We start from the raw sequence: 19,061 nt of genomic DNA, 5'->3' as shown, positions 1-19,061 counted from the left end.
TGGAGGCTAGCGATAATAGCGTTTGCTTTATTATATACATTTGCCAGTTCTGTTCCTTGCTATGGAACTATCTTATAGAATCTGATTTCAAAGACTGTCATTCCTGTAGGTCAGCAGTTCTCAACCTGTGGGGTGACCATCAGAAAACACGTATTATTTCTGGTAGTTTTAAAAGCCCCAATGTAAATTCATTGTTTTTTTTTTTTTAATTTCTTTTGCTTGTTTTGTTTTGTTTTAAGAATGTGAGCAGTTTTGCATTCATGAGAGCAAGCGTTTAATCCCCAGCACCATAACAACAATAACAATAATCGTATAACTTCAGATCTCCGTATGCTAGATGGGTTTCTAAACGTTTTTACTTGGTCCCGTTTAAAGGCATGCACCCTGCTGTTCCTGTGTCTGACATCACCTGCAGGGGACAGTGTTTCATGCCTTGGTGAGAGAGAGTGGGAGGGTGAGCGGTCTCTGCCTGTCTGGCTGTTGGAAATTTGCCGTAGCTAAACACAGCAGTGCTAGTTTCATCGTGAGTGCACACAGACTGCGTCATATTCTGGCTACCTAGGGCTAACTTGTTTCAGACACTGGCATAATTACACCGAGGAAAGAGATTTGGGCTCATCAGCTAATCTCTTTTGTTCCTTTATATACCCAAACCTAGTTCTAATTATGGCTGTCACAGTCTTTTGATTGCGAGATTTTATACCCTACTGCACCCTTATAAAATTCTAAGCTGGTCGGTCTAGTTAGGTGACTACTTGCCACTATTGAGATTTAAGTGAAATTAAATTAAACTTAGAATGCTCATTGTTTGCATTAAGCTCAGAAGCTGAATGTGATTAGCCACCTATTGAACAGGGCTTTCCTAAAGCAGAGTTGGTCACTGTTTTTCTTTGAACAGTTAGATTCAGTTAGTTGCACAATGTGAGCACATTCCTGTGAGTGTGCCGTGCACAGCTGTATATTTGACTGGGTGTAAGTAAGCAGAAAATAAAGAGTAAAAGTAAGGAATAGGGGGCGGAGAGACGGCTCAGAGGTTAAGAGCACTGCCTGCTCTTCCAGAGGTGGTAACTTCAATTCCCGGGAGCCACATGGTGGCTCCCAACCATCTATAATGAGATCTGGTGCCCTCTTCTGGCCTGCAGGTGCACATGCAGACAGAACATTGTGTACATAAAAAATAAACAAATCTTAAAAAAAAAACAAAGAATAGGAATGTATTCTTCAATGTTTAGTGCCCATTGGAAATGTTAAAGACCCGTGTGTTTGCGACTCTAAAGGCGGTAGAACTCGGAAGAGTAAAGCCTACGAGTGAGGTAAAGTCCCATGCAATAGCCAGCCGCATTCCGAGCATGAGTTTATACCCTGAGAGCCGTGAGGAGTCACCTCAGCAAAGTGGGCAAACACAGGGCAAGCCACACGAGGCGAAAGCATGTTTCTCCATGGAGGGCTGTGAAGAGGCAGTAATAATAGCCAGGTGTGATGAGTACTCTGAAGTAAGCTCACTCCTGTCTGCCACACCTGAGGGAGGAGGACACGGAAGCACATTCCAAGAAGAATTCACGTTTTTGAAGAAACTAAGGTCACAGACTCAGGCCTTGTTTTCTTGGGGTTTCTTCGCAAACACTCAGAGTTCTCCTCATGCGACTCCATTCTTGGACTGTGTTCAACCCCCATACGTGCCACACAAATATACCTGCGTGTGCTTGTCCACACACGCCATACAGATGCATGCCTCTGTCCTCACAGCTGCACACGCACTCATGTGCATGCTCATGCACGCCTCCACGTGTGGATACACGCTCGCGCTGCCTCGGGTCGGCGGGCAGCCTTTGATGTTTAAAGCTGGAGCATTCTGTTTCACTTTCTGAGCACTCTCTCAGAAGTTGCCTGCTGAACGTCTGTGATAGCCACTCGCAGAAATCCCTGTCTAGCAAGGATTGTTCTGCACGCTTTAGCTCCAGCACTTGGGAGGCAGAGGCAGGGTGTCTGTGAGTTTAGTCAGAGTCTACACAGGGAGTTCCCAGGACATCCAGGGTTACAGAGAGAGACCCTGTCTTAAAAATAAGAATCGGTTACCACTAGATGATTCTCTCGAGTGTTGATAACCTATTAGGAATTTTATAGCTGAAACAGTTACATTCATATTCAACCCTAGAAAACAAAGCAAAATTTTAATGCTGTGTGTGTCTGCATGTGTATACACATGGGCATATACGCATATGTGTCGAGGTCAAAGGTCAACCTTATGTTGTTTGTCAGACACTGTCCATCTTGCTTTTTGAGATAGGAGCTCTCGCTGGCCTGGAACTTGTCAGTAAACCATTTTGGAGCCAGTGAGCCCCAGGGATCTGCCTGTCTTTGCCTTCTTCCCATTGCTGGGATCACAAGCACGTGCCATAGTGCCCTTTGTCCCATGACATCCGGACGCGCAGAGCCAGCACTCTGCCAGCTGAGCCATCTCCTCAGCTCTGTGATGTCTTTGTCCTTAGTATTGACTGTTGTGGTGTAGTGTTTTACATTTTATTGTCAGCAGCCTTAGAAAAGGGAACATGTTTGCTTTTATTCTTGAGACATAGAGATGGGTGGATGGATGGGTGGTTGGGTGGATGGATGGGTGGATGGATGGATGTATTTCCCAAACAGGAGATTAGAATATCTTGAATTCCCCAAAGGAGCTCTGTGTCAGTTCAGGTCTTGAGACGTAGGAGGGCCTTGAGCAGACAGTGGGCTGGCATCGTGAGCAGCTCCCCGTTCACATGCTGTGCGCGTCTGCGGGAGCTGCAGGAGCGCAGGGCCAGCAGAGAATGCCCACCCAGGTGCATCTGTGGTGGAGGTACACGCACAGCTGGTGCTTCGGTTTGTAAAGTAGCTGCGGAACTTCCGCAGCGCTCTCAGGAACAGGGCTCTCTTGTTGCAGCTGTGTAATCCCATCTTCCTTCCTGCTGTGCAGCCGCAGGGCCGGCTCCTGGATGACACCTCCATTGCTGCTGCATGATGTCCAGCCCAGCCCGCGGTGTTCTTACAGAAGAGTCAACAGAGTACCCCGGAGACCCAATGTGACTGTAGCTTCGATCATGGTGAAAAGTTAATCTTGCCTATTTTTTAATGGATATAAGACCCAGCTATTCAGAGGAACTCATGGTTAAAATATTAAGAAAATCATCTCTAGTTTCACTAATAAAAGTTGAAATCTGTCAGTGTGTTGTGAAAGGTTGTCAAGTCATCGCTGCTGTTAGAAGGCCTTTCGTGGTTAGCCTGATGTTCCCAAGGGGTGTGCTTTGGATGTACAGTGCTTTCGGCAACAGAGGCCCAAGAGGGCCTGGCCAGAGGAGGTGCCCACAGCCAGTTGTGCCTGGAGGCGGCCAACCTCGTCAGTTCCCTACGTGCTTAGCACATCACATGCACGCAGCAAGCAGCCCAGGTCCTGACGTACAGACTGCTGGGGATTTAATTGAAGCATTTGAAGGGCGTCATCTGTTTCCTTACCATCAGAAAGTTTCCAACTACAACCCACATGTACATCATTTCTGAAACAAGTTCATATTCCTGAAAGGATCTGATTATAAACATAATTCCTAAAGTAAGTTTTTTGAGTAAGTTTTTTGTCATTAAGAGTTTTCAGTCACATTGCATAATTTCACAAAGGGCTATTTAGAACGCCCTTTAAATTAAGATAAATGAAAAAAATCATTTTTTTCATGAACATTTTCTTTGTAAAATATCTTAATTTAAAGCTACCTAATTTCTTGGAAATTTGTATTATGTAGACTGTGGGCATATTGTAAAAAGGAAATAGTGATGTAAATAAATATGTTCCCTTTCACATCTGCTTGTAGATATCTTTGATTTCTTTTGGCTGGGTTTGATTCCAGTGTGTGAAGCAGCCTTTACGAAGAACACTTGACGAGGCGAGTGCAGGGCGTGGGAAGTGCCCTGTGGTCGGGACTTGCCCTGGCTCAGACAGTGACAGGCTCTGTGGGGGACACGAGTTCCTCATGTGAGATTTTCAGGTAGAGGTGCTCGTAGAGTGGCTCTGTGGTGGACTGGGGTTGGATCTCACCATACGGCTGGCTGGCCAGTGACTGTATGCTCGGTGTATTGAGTTTTCCTAAAGAGAAGTGGTTAAGAGCTGACCTGACGTCTGTGTGGATCTGTCATTCCTTGTACACAGTGCAATATGTAAATGAACATATACATGTTTATAAACATACGTACTTAATATAACCCATAAACGTGTTTCATGAAATACCTGTACTCTGTTGGCCCCTGTTTTGTATCCTAGTGTTTTGTTTGGATTCTCCATTGTAACCTGCCAGGTTGATCCCATGACCTCTGGTCAGATGTAGCTGGAAGTTAAACTTCCAGATGACGTTCTCTAAGGTCCCTGTGGACTCTGCGGTACTTGCATGCAGTGCACAAACAATAAAGTCCCATGTGTTGACACTGATGTTTTCAAGCATAAAATATATGCTTGTAGCAGACAAGTCACGGATGTACAGTTAAATTTAGCCTTGATGTCAGTGTGACATCTTAACTGTGTTAGTTGTGTCTGCTTTACCAAATAAACAAGTATTTTTATTTTTTACCCTTCCATACAATGGCTGGTGATAAAAAATTTATCACCCAAGAGTTGTCCCATATTGTAAATTCTACTGTGACTATATTCTATTGACCTATTTAGAAACTGAATTTTTTTTTTTAAACTGAAAAACATAAGCTTGTGACTTACCTTGGGTTAAAAAAACCTAACCTGTTGTAATGGTGTAAGAGTTGTTTCACCAGCTTCTTTCATCATGTCACCTGGGACCTCTGCCCTGTGTGAGAATGTCTGCCTCCTGTCACATTCATCATGTCACATTCACTTCCTGGCATTGCTGTTTGCCCGTGTGCACACCGTGCGTGGTAGCTTTTAGCCGGGACAGTGTATATTGGGAGATGTGTGCAAAAGCGTGGCTCCAGACACTGCTGTGAGCACCAGCATAGAATCCAGATGTTACCACATCGCTCTTTTAGAGCAAGACACTCAACTTCTATTCCTCAGCTCCGATTCCCTACGCCATCTTTGGCTGCTTGTCCTCAAATTCTTAGAATTAAAGCAGTGGTTTCAACCTGGGGGTCGTGACACCTAAGAGCATCGGAAAACACAGAAAATTACGTTATGACTCATAACAGTAGCAAAATTACAGTTATGAAATAACAAAAAATCATTTTATGGTGGGGGAGGTCACATAACATGAACTATATTGAAGGGTCACGGCATTAGGAAGGTTGAGAACCACTGAATTAAAGCATTTCCAGAGCATGACTACTGTGGTGAGGTTTTTAAAGTGTGTGTGTGTTATTTGAAGGGAAGACTGCTTTTGTTTTAAGTTTGTCACCTTTTCATAGCCCGCGTTGTCACCACCAAGAACAGTCTTCCTTCCTGTGACTTCTCTCCAGAACAGTGACTTTCAGGGGTCCTGAGCTGTAGCTTCCACATGAGCTTTGCAGTGGGAGAGGCGGTGCTTTCAAAGCAAAGAACTAGCGGAGGGAAATTCAGCCCTTTGAAGGGCCGAGTCCATGAGTCTCTCAGTCAGGGTTCCCGTTGCTGTGATGAAGCACCATGACCAAAAGCAGCTTGGGGAGGGAGGTGAGGGTTTATTAGGCTTACTTGCCCTCACCCAGTCGGTTGAGGGCAGCCAAGGCAGTAACTCCAACAGGGCAGGAACCTGGAGACAGGAGCTGATGGAGAGGCCACGGAGAAGTGGTGCTTACTGGCTTGCTCAGCCTGCTGTCTTATAGAACCCAGGACCCCCAGCCCAGTGTGGTACCACTCATGATGGGCTGGGCTGTCAACATCACTAATTAAGAAAATGCCCTATGTACGGGCTTGCCTCTTGCTGGATCTTATGGAGGCAATTTTCTCACTTGAAGTCCTTTCCCTCAATGTGACATAAAACTAGCCAGTACATAGTCCCAGCAAATACCTTTCTGTAGCTCCCTCTCTTGACCTCAAAACCCAGACTGGCACCCTCCAGTCCAATTCTGACTTTGAAATCTACATAGTGATGAGTTATATTCTTTAATGAAATTGTCATGACTGTAATCATCAAGAAACGGCTATCCATACCGTTACCAGCCGGAGACTGCCAAACAAATGTGCCATGCCAAATGTAAATGTGGGCTTTCTCTTGTCCTGTCCTTGTCTTGTGCTCCCACCTGTGGGGCCTAATCCTCTCCACCTATGCATGACTGCCAACTGAGAACCCCAGGGCAGGAGGATCAGCGGAAAGCAAACCTTTATTGTCACAATATTAGCGTTTTGTGTAAAGATTAAACACGTTTTTTTATTTTGTTTTGTTTTGGAAATTTCTAGAGTGAGCTTTAACGTTCTTCGGTGCTTCATCTTACTCTTTGCATCTCACTTTTAAGCAAACTGCCATCTTCAGATATTTAAAGAGCTCCATAAAATGCACTAAATGAATACGAAATCCCGTTTTTGAATGAAAAAGAAAAAAAAATCTTAGTTGTATTCATTTTCCCCTCAAAGATCACACTTGTAAACAGTTTGCCTTTCCATTCCATTGACGTAAACCAAAGTCAAAAGCAGGTTAGCACGGACCCGTTATTGTCTTTGTTTTCTGGAACACATTTTACCAGAGGGAAAGATCTGGTCACAACTGCCAAGTGTGCCTCCATCTCCGGTCTGTGTACCGTGCAGACTACACCCTGAGCAAACCCTGAAGCTGTCTGTCTCAGTCACTGGAGGCATGCAAAACTCAGAGCAGTCTTGAGCCTGACGTCTTGTGTCTGTTTGAAGCACACCCTAGCCCAAATGTTTCAGCGCGTGTGACAGCCATGGGAGACTGGTCAGGAGTTTCTAAAGTTGGGCCGGACCCATGGTGTGGTCCTAACACGCACGTAGCAGTTCACAGACATCTGTAATCCCTGTGCCAGGGGGTATGATGCCCTCTTCCGGCTTCTTACACCAATGCAGGAAGAACACCCATACACAAAAAATAAGAAGTAAAATACAAAAGATTGCTGAAGTTGTCTATCCTCCCCAAGTGATACTTGCTAACACTGACTGAGTGTGCCCAGTAGGGTGTACCTTTATCCCTCCTTTATCTCTCCACCTTCGCATAGCTGTGATCGCAGGTGCCTGCCTTCAGACCTGACTCTTATAAAACCTTACTCAGAATGGTATATAGTTTTATGTTAAAGACAGGGCCTCACCTGTGGCTCTGGCTGTCTTGGAACTCACCTCAAAGCCTCGGCTGGCTCTGAACCCACGGTGATTCTCTTGCTTCAGCTTCCTGGGTGCTTTTTCTGCTTCATACTCCTGCTCCATCCTAAATAGTTTTTGAGTTAAAAAAAAAATGCATCTGATGGACACTGCCTCTGGGGAGGCAACAGTCTGTGCCCACTCCCGCTCAGACCTCCCATCAGGGGCTGTTTCATGGAAGGACAAGCAAAAGCTTCTCGGAGCCATGTTTGAATCTTGCAGGTGGCAAACAGAACCAGCTGAGGGGTGCGCACTGTTGCCAAGGTGATACAGGGACCGGAACCAGGACCAGAAGACCAATATGGTGGGAACAACCTAGCCAGCTTCAGGGATGTTTAGCCAGGAGAAAGGCCATTCTGAACGCAGGGAGACACAGCTACCAGGACCCACGTGCTGTTTTGTCTTGCTTGCCTCTTATGTAAATCCTTGCCTAACCAGTGTCATTGCCATGCAGGGTTCCATCTTGGAAGCCTTCTCTGACCAGTCCGAACTGACTGATTTGTGTGCATTTTCTACAGGGTGGAAACTGCTCTATGTGATTTGGCTTTTGTTTTAAGTTTTGTGCAATATGGCCTGAGGCTGACCTGAAGACGTGTGCCTTTTGTGTTTGCCAGACAGCATGTGTAGGCTTGTGTGTGTCTACCCGCAGCTTGTGGGCTGGGCTGCCTGGGCTGCCTGCGCATTTACTTATATGCTACTTACTGGACATTTACAGAGTCGTCCTCGCTGTGGCTCCCAGATAGCAGCAGAACGGGAGCTGCTCAGTGCAGCATCAGGACCAGGCTCAGGGCCAGAGACTGGGCAGCTGGCAGCAGCTAGATGGCCGAGTCCACGCCAGCAGTATCCACTCACATGGCTGCTCCTTTGGGCGGCTCTCAGCCAAGGCTCTCAGGTCAGCAAGAATGATCTAGAGAAGGGTTCTTGGTCTCCTGCCATAAATACAGTGTCACTCAGGGTTGTCACCTGAGCAGGAGACAGGAATGAGGCAAGGAAGAACCTCTCAGCCTCTGGTTCCTTATTGTTGCACATCTGGATGCATGCTCACACAAGAGGGGCGAAGACAGGAGACGATACATCAGCTTCTGTACCATGCGCTTTATGTGTCCCACCTCATCCTGGGGAACGCTGATGAAACGGAGGTACACCTGTGGCTGATTGTGTTTCTCCAGGCCACTCAGCAAATAAGTGGCCCACTGTGGATATGTCGCACTCCACATCCTGTGTTGATTTTTCTCTTCATTGCACTGTCTTCCTGCTTCTGCCTCTAGAAGGCTTTGGAGCCATTAATAATAATGACATTGTTATTACTAATTAAAAAAAATGGCATCTGATGATCAAAGTGTCACGCATTTTAAGAGTCAAGAACCAGCCTTAAGACTGTGGTAGTAAATTTGTTACTCCTAATTGTGCTTCGATTCTAAGTGTTCATTGTTGGCTTTTCTTTTTTTTAAGATTTATTTTTGTATTTTACATCTGAGTGCTCTATCTGCATGACAGAAGAGGGCTTGTGAGCCACCATGTGGTTGCTGGGGATTGAACTCAGGACCTCTGGAAGGACAGACGGTGCTCTTAACCTCTGAGCTATCTCTCCAGCCCCCCATTGTTGGTTTCTTATAAGCCACTTATGGTGCTGGTTTCTAAGCTGTAGAGGAGGCTCCATTCTTGACGTCCAGTGGCTAGTAGGAGAAAATGCCAGGTGACTGAATTCTAGTAAATTGTGGGGTAAGGACTGGCAAGCTGATGTTGTGGCTGGTATTGCTTTAAAGTTCTTCAAAGAGCAAAACCAAAACTTAGATACGGTGCCTCTGTTGCCAGCACCTCTGGGGACAGAGGCAGGAGGATCAGTGCAAGTTTGAGGTCAGCCTAGCCTACACAGGCCACTCCAGACAGTTGGGATTCCACAGTGAGAGCCTGACTGAAAAAATAAAAATAAAAAAAATAAAAAAGCAACAAACAAAACCTAGGAACCGGTTAGAAAGATATTGTAAATTAATGGACAATGTTGTGAAGTGTTAAGGATGGCGAGGTTGTATGGGGGTTCATTAAACTAGGCAGACTCCTTTTGGATGTGTTTGAAACTTTCCATAATGAAAATAAAAGGTAGGAAGAAAGCCCAGGAGAGAGTCAAGAGCCAGCAGGGGGGTAGGGCTTCTTCAAGAAGTGGCAGGAGAGTTGTTTTAACCTTGATGTTCATAAGAAAATTATTCCATGTTTTGATTACATGAAAATACATCTCCATCATCCATGGGCAGATGACAATGTGCAAGCTGGGGTTTGGAGCACATATAAAGATTTGTAAAAATAAACAGAGCAAGGAAGAACATTCCAGGTGATGAAAAGGAGTGCTGGCATCCACTCCTGGCAGAACGAAGGCATGCAAAGACTTCCAATTGTAGGCTTGTCCACTGTTGAGTAAAGACAGGGTTTCCCTCTCCCAGAGATCTGTGTTCCCTGATAAGGCGGTTGGGAGTGGGGAGGGTGAAAGGGGAGGGTGAAACCCAAACCCCAGAGCTCTGGCAGCTGTCATCCCCTTACCCCTCTCCCCCAACTGCGTCCCCCAACATGGCAGCCAAAGGACAAGGCTTTACTTTTGGGTTTTGAGTCGTGGTTTGTTTAAATGAACTTGTATTTTGAAAAATATCTGATCTTGGTTGATAATTCAATGACCACGAAGGGACTGAATCCACACGCTATCCCTAATAGGAAAAATAAAAATAATAAAAAAGTAAAAAGCCCCGAAGTCCACTGTTTAGGGAAATGCTGAATGATTAAGCTCCGGGTAGGAAAGGCACCACCGTAGACTCTTGGGCTTCTTTTGTTTTTTTTTTTTTAATCAGATAGCTGGTGGTGTCGTGTGTTTTTGAGATTGGGACTCAAGATGTAGTTTAGATTGGCCTGGAACTTGCTCCATAGCTTCCACACCTGCCTCTACCTGCCTGGTGCTGGGATCCCAGCCGTGAGCCACAGCTGACAATGTTTTCAAGTGAGAGGTGTTTGCAACCATTAGATGGCCAGACTAGATTAACAATATTTCTCCCCTTCAGCGTGCCATCATTTTATTTTAATTCTTATTGTAAGTTTCTCAAAATACACTGTAGTCAGCTTCAGCCATTAATATGTTGGCATTTTTTCTCATCCATCTCCTTTTTAAATCACTTCACCTATATATATTTAAATATGATCATGTATTATATCTAATAAATCAGTAATTCCTTGAAATTGTGTAATACACTTTATTCACGTAGAGGTTTTTGTTTGTTTGTTTGGTTGGTTTGGTTTGGTTTGGTTTTTTGAGGCAGGGTTTCTCTGTGTAGCCTTGGCTGTTCTGGACTCACTTTGTAGACCAGGCTGGCCTCGAACTCACGGAAATTCACCTGCCTCTGCCTTCCAGTATGCTGGGATCACAGGAGAGCAACACCATTCCCAGCTCATTCAATTTTTGCTGAATGACAAAGCGGCATTTTTACACCGATTGGCTTCTGTTACTCAAGATCTTATTTAGTTCAGTCATACTTAGCTAACCCTGACATTCCACTTAACTTAGTCCTTTGTAGTACTTATTGTTGGCTTGATCATCCACTGGCCCAAGACTCCCTTGGAGAGACCAAAAGATTAAAAATGAGCAGTTATTAAAGTTTAAGGCCTGAACTAAGGCTAGCTGGGTGAGGTCCAGTAATGCCCTGAGGGGAAGAACTCCCCTTACTGCATTCTTCCCCCCCCACTAGAGACATAGTTGCTAGGAAACTGGCCCATCCCCCTAGGGAGGGACACCAGATCATTAATGGTTTGGGGACCTTCCTATAGCCAATGAATTAAAAAGGCAACATCCCTTTTGCAATAGGCAACCAATAGATGCTTGCCAGGCAGGAATCACCCCTGCTTTGGGCATGCTGGGAAGGACCAGAATCTTTAAATCACCCAACTAACCTGAGCACTGGGCTCTCAGCAGTGGGGTGTGTGTGTGTGTGTGTGTGTGTCCAAGCTGCCGCTTGTAATTTGTAATAAAAAGATCCTCATGTGGTTTGCAACGGACTCGGCTCCTGGTGGTGGTCTTTTGGGGTATCTCGATTCGGGCACAACACCTCCACACTAATACCATGAAATCTGGTTGAAGAAATGGAGTCACTTGTATAACACTCAACATTGTAGATTTGGCCAGTTGCTATTCCGGGGTTTTTATAGAACTAGTTGTTTTGTTTTGTTTTGTTTTAACCTCTAGTATTTCCAGTAGACTGAGGGGAGAGTTCAAAGTTTGTTAAGTCTAAAGTGGTTAGTAAATCCCTGTAATCCTAGCTCTTGGGAAGTGGAGGCAGGAGGATTACGAGTTCAAGGTCATCCTTGGCTACATAGGTAGGCTCAGGCCAGCCTGTACTACACGAGACCCTGTCCTTGAAACAAAAACACTAAGCTCAGCTAGAATTCTACATAGGAAAATCTTTCCTTCTCATTTATTAAGGATAGTCACTTGCCTTGAAATGCATTTCCAATGAGAGGCAGTTTTTCTTCGTCATTTTCAAGGGGTGGGGTTGGGGAGAGAGAGAGAGAGAGAGAGAGAGAGAGAGAGAGAGAGAGAGAGAGAGAGTTGGTGCCCATGTGCTCTCCAAAGCTATTCAAAATTTCAAGCTGGGTATGGTGGTACCTGCCTCTAATTTCACCACTTGGGAGGAATTCCTGTGAGTTTGAGGACAGACTGGTCTACAGGGTGAGCTCCAAGCCAGCCACAGGGTGAGAGACTGTCTCAGAGAGAGAGAAAGAGAGAGAGGCATTTCAGCTTCTGTTGTGCGTGCTCCTTTCTCTAAGACATAGAGCTTCTTTTCTATGAAGTAAGAACATAAGTGATGGGCCGGCAGGCAAGGATCTTGGACTGGTTGTAGTGGCTTCCCAGCATTTGGGGTGTGAGTTCTAACTCTTTTGAGATCTTTCCTCTTTGCAAAGTAAAGTTCACAAGAAATCTTCAGCTGTGCGGGTAAAAAAAAAAAAAAAAAAAAAAAAATTAAGACGGCTATCAACACAAACCTAACGCGCATGTAAAGTCAATTTTAACCTGCACTGTCCCGAGGAAACCTGACTCTTCGGGAAGGTTGTCTGTAAAAGGCATTTCCCATAATCAGGAAGGGAGCTTGTGCCTCGCACCAGCCCTAAACACATGCAGACTGCTAACTGCAGTTTGATTTTTTATTTTTTGGGGTGATTGCTCCTCCTGGGTGTACTATGGTTATGGCCCCTTTCACCCAAGCGTTGCATTTTAAGTGTTGCTTTCCTTGTTCATTGAAAATTAAACTAGAGTGCTCTTTGTGTGTGTGTGTGTGTGTGTGCCGAGGTTTGCCCTGTCACGCTCTCATGCACGAATAATAAACAGTGAGTCTCCCTCCCCAGGACGGTGTGGAGTGACCGGTTCCAAGTTCAACCGTGCAGAATCACAATTTCCAAAGTGGTCAGACAAGCTGGGTGAGTTTAGCACAATGAGCTTTTCTGTTTAAAAAAATGGACCCCAGCTGTGACAAGCAGAGAAGGTTTTCTTGTGCTCTCATAGGTTTGGGGGGCAGGGGAGTGGTGCTGCAGAGACTCAAGCCGGCTGGGTGAATGGTTTACCTGCTGGGTGGTACCAGGGGTTCACTGTCAGATCTGCAAGCCCAGGCCTGAATGGGTGGGGGGGGGCGTCAGGAAGTAGGTGGGGTGTAGCATCCCTAAGGGGTGTCCTGGGCCCCAAAGGAAAACCACCGTCCATAAGGAAGGTGCCCTACTGCCTTTTAGGCTCTTTTAGGTTGTTATGGCAACTTCCTGGAACGTGCCTTTCACACACCCTGCTTCAAGCACAAGAGACAATAGTGCAATGCGTTTTACTAGAGTTTGGCAAAGCTGCCTCAAGAGTTGGTTGTAACTTGGATTTAAGAAAGTTCTCTGAAATGCTTGAAACCCTAAGAGGTCAGGCCTTATGGTGGGACCCTTGAAGGGGATATTGGGACTGCACCCCTTTTGTGTGTGTCTCCTGGCTGCTCTGAGGTGCTAGTGAACAGACCTGGCCTCCTCTACTTACCCTGTACCGATCTACTGAGCTGTGGTTACTGGAGTTTTGGGGCCCTTCATGGTCACCAGCTGACGCAGAGGACATCAGGGGCTCCTCTTGGAATGGACTCAAATGGAATTGCCAGCACAATTTCATTAGACTTAAAAGGAAAACAAACAAAACCAGAGAAGACTGGGCAAGAGAAGAAAAAAAGCTATGCCATTTAAGCTGGCACGGGCATCAGACCCGCAGCAGCACCCAAGCAAGCACAGGAGAGAAAGGAAGGAAGCCCAAAATGTTGGGGAAACTCAAAGTGCTAAGGAAACTCTAAGTGTTCAGAAAAAAAGAAAGGGTGTGCATACTTTTTACTTTATTTTTCAGGCAGGGTCTAGATGGTCCTGGCTGACCCAGAACTCTTTGTAGACCAGACCAGCTCAAACTCACAGAGGGATCCACCTGCCTCTGAGGTATGAGCTTCCATACCTGCCAATACTTGACATTTTTATGTGATTCCTTGTCCTGGTACGGCAAGCGCTTTGCTGACTGAACCATCCTTCGAGCCTTATTGATGCTTTTGAGAGCAGAAAGCAAAGCACGTAGGGTTCAGGCACGCCCTTTATTCCCAGCTATGTGTAAACTTGAGACTGTGACATTCATAATGTGCCTTAAAAATAAGGGATGTCTGTCAGAACATAAGAAGGAATCTTCCTGCGTAGACAAACGTGTTCCTCTGGAATTCAGACCTCACAGGAGGACAAATCTTACTTGCCTTCGCAACAACCCTCCGGTCACCAAGTTGTTTCTGTGTCCTGCCCACCAGAGGCAGCAGCAATATCATCTTGAGTGCCCTGGGAGGATCTTTAAAGAGGATGAAATGTGGCTGGGCCTGGTGGGGCACACCTCTGATCCCGGCCCCGAGGCAGAGGCAGGCAGATCTCTGTGAGTTTGAGGCCAGCCTGGCCTACCAAGAGAATTCAGGACAGCCAGAGCTCTGTGTAACAGAGAAACCCTGCCTCAAAAGGCAAAACAGACAAACAAACAAATAAAAATTTTAAGACAGATTAAATGTAGTGTGGATGATGTTCTTTTTAGAAACTTCTTCAGTGCTTTCATCAGCCGCATTAGGAACTGAGTCACGTGCCCAAGGCCTGAGGCACAGAGGCAGTTGCCAACAGTGGCCCTGAGTGATGGAATGCACTCTTTTGTCTTTGCTCCCCTTGGCTGGTATCTCCAGAATTTCACTGTGTGAGGCTCATATTTCTTGCCTTTGGAGCCTGTCTCCTCTGTTGAAGTAATGAGCTGAGTGACCAGCGGCACACACACACACACACACACACACACACACACACACACACCACATCACACAGACTCTTTGGTGAAGGTCATGGCTGGAGAAAAGTTGGCTCCACTAGGTCTGGGCCACACCCACGTGCATCGTGGAGTCCAGGTTAAAGTGTCTATGTCTCGGTGAAAGCTAGCTGCAAGATTTTGCGCTCTTATTTTCTCTTCCCCAAACAACAGAGCAAACATATATTTTCTCAGTGAAAACAGCACACAAGGCTGGGACCTCTGAGGTACTTAGAGCTCGAGGACTTCCGTGTGTGCCATTCACTCCTCTGAGGCCTGGAGAGGGTCTGCTGTTGACCCTGCACACTGTGTTCACACACCTGAGAGCCGCCCGGTCCCTGACTCCCAAGCAGCCCGCACTTCCAAGGAGATGGCTCCGTTTCAGCTGGAAGGCGATGTGCTGGGCTCAGTGATGCCAACGCTATCTCCCTGCTCACATTCCACTGGGTTGTCGTGGTGCTACTGGCATTGCTTCTGTTCCTGGGCATGCCATATGGCACTGGTCTCCTGAGGACTCCCAGGAAACCTCGTGGAGCCTACACTAGCCAGCCTGGATCCTAAAGCGAAGCTTGAGGGTGAGCAAGGAGACCCTGGCAATACTGCCTTGGAACCAGGCTTCCTGATGGGTACCTGAAGAACCCCACTGGGAAGGCAAATACAGAATGGCAGCCAGTCCTGGAGATACCTGATAAGCTAGGGTCAGATGGAAGGGGAGGAGGACCTGCCCTATCAATGGACTTGGAAAAGGACAGGGAGGAGATGAGGGAGGGAGGGTGGGATTGGGAGGGAATGAGGGAGGGAGCTACAGCTGGGATAAAAAGTAATATAAAAAAAACAAAAATGAAAAAGAAAAAGAATGAGGGCTCTTTGAGCTCAGCATTCTAGAGCTCTTGTTGCTCTTGCAGAGGACCCAGGCTTGATTCCCAGCACCCACATGATGGCCATAACCATCTGGAATGCCCAGTCCTAGGGAATCTGATGCCTTCTTCTGTACTTTGAGGGCATTGGGCACTCGTGTGGTGCACATGCAAACATGCGTACAAAGCTCTCATACACATAAAATGACACAATAAGTAAATTTTAAAAAGACCAGTCCCCATCAGTGGTTAGTGGGACAGGGTAAATTCTTTCTTCCTTCTCCACTTGGACTCTTAAGAAAAGTGTGTCAGGAGAGGCCCTAATTAGAGATGGGGGAGGGAGACATACAGAAGAAACAGGTAGGAAGATAAACTAATAGTAGGGATATGTGAAAAAAGTCATAAGGAACCATATTATTGACCATTTACCTAGAATACCTGTAAGACACACAAGTTGACATATAAATATGCATACATAGCTTAAACAAATATCTTCCATCTTGAGCGATAACAATGCTCCCTCCAAGAGCCAAACTACCTAACACACACTTCAAGACCAGGCAAAGAAGCCCTCTTTTGACTTGTTGGCCGGGGATGTTCCAAGAGGCTCCCAAAACATGAAGACCTTTGCTGTTGTCCTTGATTGCCCTCCAGAGACGGAAGCTGTGGTGGTTTGAACGAAAATGCCCCCACAAGCCCATAAGGAAGTGGCATTATTAGGAGGCATGGCCTTGTTGGGGTGGGTGTAGTCTTTCTGGAGGAAGTGCATCACTGTGGGGTGGGCTTTGAGGGCCAATGTCACTCTTTCTCTCTGCTGCCTCCCAGTCCAGTGGTGGACTTCTCAGCTCCTTCTCGAGCACAAGTGTGCCTGCCTGACGCCATGACGATAACGGGCTAAACCTCTGAACCTCTAAGCCAGTCCCAACTAAATCTTCGCCATTATAAGGCTTGCTGTGGTCATGGTGCCTCTTCACAGCAACAAAACGCTAAGACAGACGTAAGTCCCTAACGAAGACACCATGCACTTTATACACAGGGTGTTAGGTCGCCACACCCAATGCACTGGCCCACTCCTAAGTTGCTTAGCAACCTGTGATGTCATCACGTGCTGCCTCCAGGTACCAGGTGTGTGGCAGGAAGTTGTACACCATGTATAAAAGGACCAACCTGCCACCTCGTATCTCTCTCTCTCTTGCCCTCTCTTTGCTTCCGCGTCTCTTCCCTCCTCTCTGGGAGGGGGGCCAACATGCTCCTCTTTCTCTTCTTCGCTTGCTCTCCCATTGTCTCTCTATCTCTTTAACTCTCCTCCTCCAACTCCCACACAATAAATCTCTTTGTTCTAGGTCTGTTGACTTCGTGATTATTACACAGGGCCCAGAGGCCATTGAGATGGAAAGGATCTGAAAGCTGCCTTCCTCCCTCAGGACTATGCTTCATGGTACTAGAAAGCACCATGCAAGCTTCCAAAGGAGGGAAGTAACTACAATCCTACCCAGCTATGATGCTTAGGAACCACAACAAAAACCAGCATGCCAGATAACCCTAAGGGTACAGTGGTAACATGCATACCATGACATTAACTGATAGCTCTCTAGTTGTACCTGAGACAACAAGAGGGCAGCCATGTCTGGTGCTGGGACATGGCTAGGGAAGTATGGGGCTAGCAAAGTCATGGATCTCGGAGGAGAACACTGCCACTCTCCCAAACCAGCATAACCCCTAAGTGCATTCATATATTTGTCCTTATGTCCACAGTTAAGTGGTCCTCACCTTTCCTCAAGGAAACTTCTTTTTGCCACAGATGGAGACCAGTGTAGAAAAGTACAACCATGAAAACGCAGAGTTGTGGAGCTCAGTCCCAGCTAAGGCAGCTACAAAGCAGCTCCTGCATTTAAGGCTCGGTGACCTTTGCAGAAGAGCTGGCAGAAAGCTTGTAAGAGCCAGAGAAACGGGGGGATTTCTGTGAGATGTGTCTCCTAGAAATGTCAGAAGCTGTACCCACGATGTCTCCCAACATGGCTGCCTATCGCTCATGAGTGGCCACAGGACGACCCAAAGGACTGCAGGCTACTAAGGAATGCTGAGCTAGAGCAATAGTCTTCCCCCAGGGAAAAGCAGACCAATTGGATATCTAGTACCGCATGTACAGCCATAAAAACATTCATACAAGTAACATTGTACAGTCTGAGCAGGTTGTATTTAGAAACACACACACACATACACACACGTAAAAACTAATGAAACAGAGGGTTTGAAAGCAAGGAGGTATATCAGAGGTGGATGGAGAAAAGGAAAGATGGAAATGATGCAATCATATTAAAATCTCAAAGAAATAAGTTAACAACAACAAAAAAAGACAAGGAGTTAGCTGTGTTTTGAAGAGCTCAGAGATGTGCAAATATTTGCCCTTCTTCCCTCCCTCCCTGCCTGTGCTGCCTGGGACCACTCTCTCAATAAAGTATTAGTGTACTTGTTTTGACTTTGTCCTTGGTTTTCAGACCTGGGTAGGAAAGGCTTATCGCAGAATACCTTGAATTCTGTTTTCAAGTTTGTTCTCTCACACTCGCTCTCTTTCTTTCTCTCCTTTTCTTCCCTTTCCTGTCTCTTTTTCTTAAATGCGTTTTAGCCTTTTGCTTGCCTGCATGGCTTTCTCTACATCAATTGCATTGTTGGCCCGTGGAAATCAGCTGTTATGTTATCGGCCACCGTGTGAGCGCTTGGAATCGAACCAGGTCCTCAGGAAGAGCAGCCAGTCTCTTTACCACTAAGCTATCTCTTCAGCCCCCTAAAATATTATTTATTTTTATTGTTTGAGTGGCTTGCCTGCATGTTCCCCACATAAGTGCTTGGTTCCTATGGAGGTAAGAAAAGAGTGTCAGATTATAGGAGGCCGTGAGCTGCCATGGAGGTGCTGGGAGTCAAACCCGGGTCCTTTGTAAGAGCAGCCAGTACTCTTAATTACTGAGCAGCCATCTTTCCAGCTCCCTTGTAAAAAGGTTTTGACCTTGACCATCATTTTCTTATTTTTACTATGTTATTTCTAAAAGCCATGCGTAGCCGTAGTAGAAAATTTGGGGAAACACAGAAAGATACAAAGAGAATGAAAACAATCACTAACTGATAAAAACCTCGGCATGTTAGAAAGTTTTCTCCTGGCTTTTCCTCGTTACAAAAGCTGGCTGTCAGTAGCAGTTTGCTGTTTGGTTGTTGCACTTTTGCTTTGTTTCACAGGGTTGAGGGACAAGCCCACTCTAAGCAAGCAGTCCACGGCTAAGTTACCTCTCCAGCCCGTGTGCGTTTATTTCCCGCCATCTTCCCACTACACTTCCAAACTCTCCCTCAGGCCCACAGTAGACTGTCTGTGGATTTGTGTGTGGACCACTTACGTGGAAATATATATAATGTAAATAATATAAAAACAATACAAGCACACATGAAAGGGTCCCAGGTATAATCCCAGAAGCCGCTAGAATTTCCCAGCGTTCCCCAGCACGTTTTGAAAAAATGCCTTGGTTTTCGGCAGCTCTTCTGAGCACACGTGACTCCTCTTTGCCCTCAGTGGCACTAATAATAATCTCCCGGGTGA

The 19,061-nt window shown here is 46.1% G+C and overlaps 1 protein-coding gene across 1 annotated transcript in view; it reads left to right on the top strand.

Annotated features, from left to right (window-relative positions):
* The window catches only part of Trappc11 (trafficking protein particle complex subunit 11), a 44,135-nt gene extending 40,312 nt beyond the window's left edge, over positions 1 to 3,823 (top strand). The window contains exon 30 of the mRNA XM_060381753.1: positions 2,951 to 3,823. Within this exon, the coding sequence (XP_060237736.1) occupies positions 2,951 to 2,995 (45 nt within the window). The 3' untranslated portion in view covers positions 2,996 to 3,823. The remainder of the gene's footprint in view (positions 1 to 2,950) is intronic.
* The last annotated feature ends 15,238 nt before the right edge of the window (positions 3,824 to 19,061 follow it).

Source organism: Meriones unguiculatus, chromosome 4 (genome assembly GCF_030254825.1).
Source record: "Meriones unguiculatus strain TT.TT164.6M chromosome 4, Bangor_MerUng_6.1, whole genome shotgun sequence".
In the NCBI taxonomy this organism is placed as follows: Eukaryota; Metazoa; Chordata; class Mammalia; order Rodentia; family Muridae; genus Meriones; species Meriones unguiculatus.
Note: the sequence above shows the minus strand (reverse complement) of the source record. Positions and strands in the feature narration are given on the sequence as shown.